The 7,345-nt window shown below is 43.7% G+C and overlaps 1 protein-coding gene across 2 annotated transcripts in view; it reads right to left on the bottom strand.

Annotated features, from left to right (window-relative positions):
- Window positions 1–342: 342 nt before the first annotated feature.
- SVEP1 (sushi, von Willebrand factor type A, EGF and pentraxin domain containing 1) overlaps window positions 343–7,345 on the bottom strand; it is a 137,424-nt gene continuing 130,421 nt past the window's right edge. For both annotated transcript variants that reach the window (XM_035140342.3, XM_035140343.3), the window contains 3 exons: window positions 5,909–6,004; window positions 1,336–1,429; window positions 343–625 (listed from right to left, as the gene is read on the bottom strand). In XM_035140342.3, the coding sequence (XP_034996233.3) occupies window positions 595–625; window positions 1,336–1,429; window positions 5,909–6,004 (221 nt within the window). In that variant the 3' untranslated portion in view covers window positions 343–594. The remainder of the gene's footprint in view (window positions 626–1,335; window positions 1,430–5,908; window positions 6,005–7,345) is intronic.

Genomic DNA, 7,345 nt, shown 5'->3' with positions numbered 1-7,345 from the left:
GTGTGTGTGTTTAAATAGGTAAGCAATAAATCTACAGTAAAGTCATGTGTTGCTTCACACCAGCGCTAATCAAGGGGGGGGGGAGGCCTCCTACGTATTACAGTATTGTGATGGTCAGGTCTGAAAGAACCACACAATTCATTCTTTGTTGCGGGGGGGGGGGGGAGAGATGGATTTGTCTCTTTCAAACAGTAGGGCTTCCATGCTACATGAAAAACTGCTTGGGGGAAAATTGGGGGACGGGCAGGTTTGTGTGTGTGTGTGTGAACCAGAGGATGACAGGGCACAACTTATGCTCAAGGATTTGCAACAATAATTAAAAAATACTCTCAGTCGACAACATTGTTTGTCCATTTGTGTGTACTGACAGCAGCATATACAATAACACTTCTGCGTGTGAAAAAGGTGGTTCTTTTCAAAATAAAAAAGTATTAAGAAAACATCATACAAAATTAAGAAAGAACATTTAAAAAACTCAAACACGTTGTCGTTGTTGTTTAAAAAAACAAACAAACCCTGCACTGGGTTCAATTTTACATTGCCTGTAAAATACCAGGGTGTGTTGTATCAGACCTGGAATGTCCAGAGTTCATGTTAAAAGTGGTAGAATCCAGATTTCCTTTTCCTAGATTAGCACATAAGGAATGAGATGAAAAGACAGGTTAATTATTCACTACAGATCATTTCATGCAAGTACAAAACAGAATGTGCTACATTGGGAAGACGTCTGCTCTGGTTGTGGTTGTGGTTATTATTATTATTATTATTATTATTATTATTATTATTATTATTATTGGCAAGCTTCTGGGAGTTTCATGCCAGCGGTTGGCAGTCAGAGGAAAAAGGGGAGGGAGCAATGTTAAGTAGATTTTCCAGCTGAAATAGGTGAGCTTCTACATACAGCCACACACTCCTCTCGATCCTTCAGCCAGCAAGGAAGAATTCGTGCATGCATTCCAGACAGGCAAAAACTCTTGGGTGCAAAATAGGGTGAGCAAGGTGAGGCTGGGGAGGAGCTCCAAGGGTCAAAGAAAGAGGTCCAGAGGGCCACATTCAGCTCCCAAGCTGTTTGACAGTAGAACCATCTCCCTCGGGAGGTGGTGGACTCTCCTTCCTTGGAGGTTTCTAAGCAGAGGTTGGATGGCCACCTGTCCTGGGTGCTTTAGCTAAGATTCCTGCATTGCAGGAGGTTGGACTCAATGACCCTTCGGGTGCCTTCGAACTCAACAATTCTAGGATTCTAGGATTCTACATTCTCCAGCCCTGTTTTAAGTGGCTGTGTGTAGAGAGGCCAGAATTTGGGACGAAACTCTTAAACCAAAACTACATACATACCTAGAGCAGTCATGTCCAGTCCAAGGTGAAGAGCAATGGCACCGATCTGGCCGTACGCATTTCCCACCATTTAAGCATGGAGACCGGCAGACGGCTGTGTTAGAAGACCAGAGATCCCCATTAGCATTTGTTTGCATCACGGGTGGCCAGCCCACGGGCCTCCCAGATGTTGAAGGGCCACACTGGATGATGGGTGTTGTAGTCCCAACAACATCCGGGAGGGGGAGACGCAGGTTAGCCCTCCCAGTTTACATTGTGGCTGGTATAATTGCTCGCACATAACCGTTTCCAACTGAGCAAGTTTTCAGCCAGTTTAACTGCATGGCTTGCAATGATAATGCAAGCAGATGTGTCTTTAATAAATAATAATAAACAAATTGAACAGTTCTGGGCACCACAGTTCAAGAAGGATACTGACAAGCTGGAACGTGTCCAGAAGAGGGCAACCAAAATGGTCAAAGGCCTGGAAACGATGCCTTATGAGGAACGGCTTAGGGAGCTGGGTATGTTTAGCCTGGAGAAGAGAAGGTTAAGGGGTGATATGATAGCCATGTTCAAATATATAAAAGGATGTCATATAGAGGAGGGAGAAAGGTTGTTTTCTGCTGCTCCAGAGAAGCGGACACGGAGCAATGGATTCAAACTTCAAGAAAGAAGATTCCACCTAAACATTAGGAAGAACTTCCTGACAGTAAGAGCTGTTCGGCAGTGGAATTTGCTACCAAGGAGTGTGGTGGAGTCTCCTTCTTTGGAGGTCTTTAAGCAGAGGCTTGACAGGCATATGTCAAGAATGCTTTGATGGTGTTTCCTGCTTGGCAGGGGGTTGGACTGGATGGCCCTTGTGGTCTCTTCCAACTCTATGATTCTATGAAGGATTCTGTACATCGGTTTTGAAAACTTTAGTGGTTTTTTGTTCTGTTCATGTGGACGCGAACAAATGGAGGTCTAGGGAGGAACTTTCAGTGGCTAGTGGAAGTGGCCAGTTTGCCCTTCTTTATTCATATGGCTTCCTTCCCACATGTACATTTCCTTTGTTGCCATACGCCTCGGCCTTTCTCTGCACTGCTTCGCTTTTTCACATGCATTCCCTTTTTCTTCTTTTGGCTGCTGAAGAAAAGAGAAGGAACCGCCCACCTGCTGTTTCCCTAAACCCTTTCTTCAGAAAAAGTAAGGCAGGAATCATGACAAACTTCAGGGAGATTTCTATCAGAACTCCCCGCTGTGTCACCCGACTTTCGTTCCTTGAGAACTGAAAATATTTACACATAGGCCTACAACTGAGGATGAATTTGTACATGCAAAATAGGGCTTATTTCTCTATGGCGCAAACTTATCGTGATGGGTGCAGATTAAAGGGATCCAAAGTGCCTGTTTCCATTGACAGACATGAAGGGATCGTGACAGCAAAAGTCAGCTGTTTTTTTTGTCCCCCCCCCCCCGAAACATACATTTTAAACCAATTCTCTTAACCTGCATGTGCAGAATCCATCCTGGTTCTTATAACCCAGAAAATAGGGAATGGAAAGAAAAACCAAAAAAAGGAGAAAGGTACAGAAAAGAAATAGTTGAAAAATGCAATGATTTGATAAGGACGTCTCTGTTTATTGCTAACTGAACATGGATGTCAAGTGGGAAAGGGCCAGAATCTCTGTGGAAGCTGTGATACTACAAGGAACAGCATGTAGCTGAACCATAAGGGACAAATAATTAAGGAACTAATCTCACCCAGGAGGAATAGTGCCCAAATAGCCATGTGATAGCTATAGTGGTTTCACTGCGCTAGCTGTTTAATTATCCGGAAAATGGGCAGAGAGAGCATTTCCTGTTAAATCTGAGACACAAAGACTAGGTTTTATAAGAACAAATAACTGAGAGTGCAATCCTATGGCTGTTTACTTAGAAGCCCAACTGTTTTCCCCTCGGGGCTTACACCTCATAGGACTGCAGCCCAAGACAAACTGGTAGTCCTATTTAAGGAGTTTAATTTTTAAAAAAACATTGGTGCGATCCTCTCAAGACAACACATAATGGATGCCTCTAATATTACAGGTTTGGAAACGGAGGACAAATAAATTCAACTGAGAGCTTTCCACACACATTTACATTTTTAAAGTAGGCTTAAAGTTATTTCAAGTGTGCACCTAAACCAGGTTCGGAGTCCAACGGGTGGCTCTCAAGGCATTTTTTGGCGGCCCTCAGCAACATTTGATGCCCCCCCCAGCCCTCACGCTGCCTTCCCAAAGCCATGTAAGCGAGGCGCTGGGTTTGGAGAAGGAGTTGCGAGGGCTCTGATAGGATCCTCACATCCTCCTGCCTCCTTCTCAAAGCCTAGTTAGCAATTTCCCAGTTTTGGGAAGGAGGTGGGAGGGGGCTCTAGGACCCACATCTCCTTCCTAGAGCTCCCATTGCCTCACTTAGCCAGCTTTGATTAGAAAGCAGCATGAGGGTGTTGGATTTTTTGAATAGTCAAGTTACTTTAAAGCCGGTCTAATGTAAATACTGTCTGTTTAAGAGAAACAGGTGCCGGCGTTTCTGTTAATTGCTCACAGGCGTGGGCTCTGCTTCTTGTATATAAGGCTCTGCCAGAAAGCCTTCTGTATCTCTTAGTTAGATCTTTCAGTTTGATTCATCTCTAAGTAGATCACTCTCTTAGTTGTTCTCAGTTTAAGAGATTCTAAGTTGAATCTTAGTAAGAGAGACTCTCAGTTTAAGAGATTCCTTAGTTGAATCTTAGTATGAGAGTTGCTTAGTTATAATGCTAGTTTGCTGTTAATTCTTGGGTAGTTTAATGGGAGTTTTGTGGGAGGTTTGGAATGTGGGAGAAAGCGTTTATCTTTAGTTTAAAGTCTCTTTAGAGTCAGTTTGTTTTTCAGTTAAAGAAACCCAACCGTTTGTATTTTCATCTGCATACTTTTACAAGTGTGCAGCTAGTAAGGGGTTTCATATAAGGGAGATAATTCCCTACGCTCTTGGTGTTTTCTTTGCCAGGTCAACTTCTGACTGTGTATACTCTGCGTGAAGCGTACTTTAAAGGGCCGCTGTAAAACTGGGATATATGATTTAGGTTAAGCAGGTTTCAATATCCAGTTTTCTCCAATATTATTATTATCATATATATATATTATATTCCAATAGAGGGCTCTGAGAGGTGTGTGCTTCAAATTTCAACCCCCCCCCCAGGCAGTGTGTGCCCCTCCCCGGGTTCTGTGTCAAAGTACTCTTGCAGCCCACTTGGTATGAAAAGTTGGACCACCTTGACCTGAGGTAAAAGGTAAGGGTAAAGGACCCCTGGATGGTTAAGTCCAGTCAAAGGCGACTATGGGGTTGTGGCGCTCATCTTGCTTCAGGCTGCGGGAGGCGGCATTTGTCCACAGGCACTTTTCCTGGGTCATGTGGCCAGCAGGACTAAACCACTTCTGGCGCAATGGGACACCATGATGGAAGCCAGAGCGCACAGAAATGCCGTTTACCTTCCCACCATTTACCTATTTATCAACTTGCGCTGGTGTGCTTTCTAACTGCTAGGTTGGGATGAGCTGGGACAGAGCAACGGGAGCTCACCCCGTCACGGGGATTCAAACCGCTGACCTTCTGATCGGCAAGCCCAAGAGGCTCAGTGGTTGAGACCAGGGCCGTGCTGGGAAACGGGGTGGGGGGCAGGCGCTGGAGCGATCTTTGCACCACGGCGCCCGCCGCCCGATATGCTTAAGACGGCCCTTGTTGAGACCATAGCTCCACCTGCTTTTTCTTTTCTTTTTAAACTGTGACTTGGTATACCAACTGGGAAATGTTGTACGTAGATTTTATAGCTAAATGGTCTTTGTGAACGTTAACACTGCTATGAGTGTTTGCGGAAACATCCTTGCTGGAAAACTTGCATTGCAAGACCAGTTAAGAAAAACACTCATTTACAAAGTAATGCAATATGTTTAATTAAGCTTATGTGTCGGTCTATCCAAGGGTTAAATTCTAAGGAAGCCTAGCATGTATTCTAAGCCTTGGTAATTAGCATGTATGTCAAAGCTAATTAGCCGAGGCACATTTCCTGGGTTGTGTTTTGGACTTGGCAAACTTAGCCAAATCAACAGGTGAAACTTCTTTTGAAATGTGTCTGCCTGGGGTGGGGGGATGAACCATCAGGAGTTCAAAGCATTCAAGGAAAAAGGTGTTGGTATGTAAATAATTGGAGCCCCACCCAGATAATGAGCACTTAGTTTAGGGAGTGATGTAACCAGGAAGCACAGAAGGTGAGCTGGGATGTGCTTTCAGAGCAAGGAAGGCTGCAGAGAAAGGATGCTGATGTTGGAATAAGCTGGTGACTTTTGGGGTGCTGCTGCTGCCGTGAGCCCCTTCATCGAAAGCTTCAGGTTGTATATGTGTATAAATAAGCCATATATCATAAAGACACCACAGACTCCTCGGTGCCTGGAACCCCTGAAGTCACAGTAGACTGGGGTGGTGTGCAACAATAAGATTACGACATTGTCCCTCAAAGCTTCCCAGGAACAATTACAGATCAACGTAGCAGATGTTGCTGTTAGATAGTGGGAGGCACAAAGTGAGAAAGGTTTACCCTGATGGCAACGGGATCCGGTCCACCCTGCTTGGCAGTCACACTGGTAAGGAGCCACACAGCGACCTCCATTCAGACAATGCAGGATGCAGATTGCTAAAGAGAAGATTGGGGGGGGGGTGTACAAGAGAAAATAAATGCATCAATATTAGGACCAGAAAAATCACTTCCATAAAGTGGAGTGATTGAACTAAAATGCCCAAGCTTTAAAAAAATATGTTTTTTTTGTAAAAAAATTTGTATTAAAGATTTCTTGAATTACAAAGGTGTGTGCAATTTCACTCATATTTTAACATGTATCATTTTTGCAAATCAGTTTCATTTGTTAAAACACTAAGAAGAAAGAGGGAAGGGAAAAAAATGTTTTACAAACGTTTTGCCCTAGCTTACTCTGTTAAATCACATTGCCTTTATACAATTCCCAACTGCACTTTCATCAGCAACCTTTAACTCTTTTCTGAGTTAAGAGGCACATGAAATATCAGCGACATTAGATCCTTTACAAACTGCGATGACATTAGAGAAGGCATTCTTAAGCCTCCCTCCCAGGATGTTACTACCATTCCAAGCCAAATGGGGAAAAAAAGAAAAGAAAACATGAACTTTGATGGATCTAGACAGCTGTCTGTTCCTTTCCTTCCAAAGGAGAATTGAGAAGTGAATTGCGATGGCAGATGGCAATGACCAAGAGCACAAAAGCAGTCCCTAAGTGTTGGGAGTCTCGGTTTAGCTTCGCTGTCGACACTAAGGTAAGGAAACGAGGGGCGACATGTCAAATGCAAGGCCAGAGCTGTGTGTCTGCTCCACCTCAGACTGATCTGTTCAGGCATAAAGGGGGGCAGGCAGACCTAGAATGCTGCTTTAGAAACTACCATTAGAAAAGGTAAGTTTTGTGATCAGCATAGAGCATACAAGTTGGAAGAAATTCCCCTGCTTTGTTTGAATTGCAAACACCAAACAGCTTCCCAATGTAAATGTAAATACAGTGGTACCTCTACTTATGAATTTAATGCGTTCCAAATGCACATTTGTAAGTAGAAAAAAATTGTAAGTCAAATCCCATAGGAATGCATTGGGAGAAAAAAATTGTAAGTAGAAAAAATCCTATCTAAACCGCATCCAAGATGGCGGACGGAGCTCCATTTGTAAGTAGAAACATTCGTAAGTAGAGTTATTTGTAAGTAGAGGTACCACTGTATGTTACTTTACACAGTGGGAATGAAGGCATATATTATTGTCTGTATAGCGGGAAAAGACACGTTGGCTGGTATTCAGCTAAGTTTTAATCGCAGCAAACCAACAGAAATGAGTTACGGAGGATTTCAGCGGCTTGCTTTTGCAAATGTTCCATCAGTGCAAGCGTTACCCCTTGCTTGTTGGAAAGATCTCCTCTCTTCCTCCCATCGCTTGCACCTGTCCCAGGTGTTCTCCTGACTC

This window comes from Zootoca vivipara, chromosome 15, assembly GCF_965207765.1.
Source record: "Zootoca vivipara chromosome 15, rZooViv2.hap1.1, whole genome shotgun sequence".
Classification (NCBI taxonomy): domain Eukaryota; kingdom Metazoa; phylum Chordata; class Lepidosauria; order Squamata; family Lacertidae; genus Zootoca; species Zootoca vivipara.
This window is presented reverse-complemented; position numbering and strand designations above follow the sequence as displayed.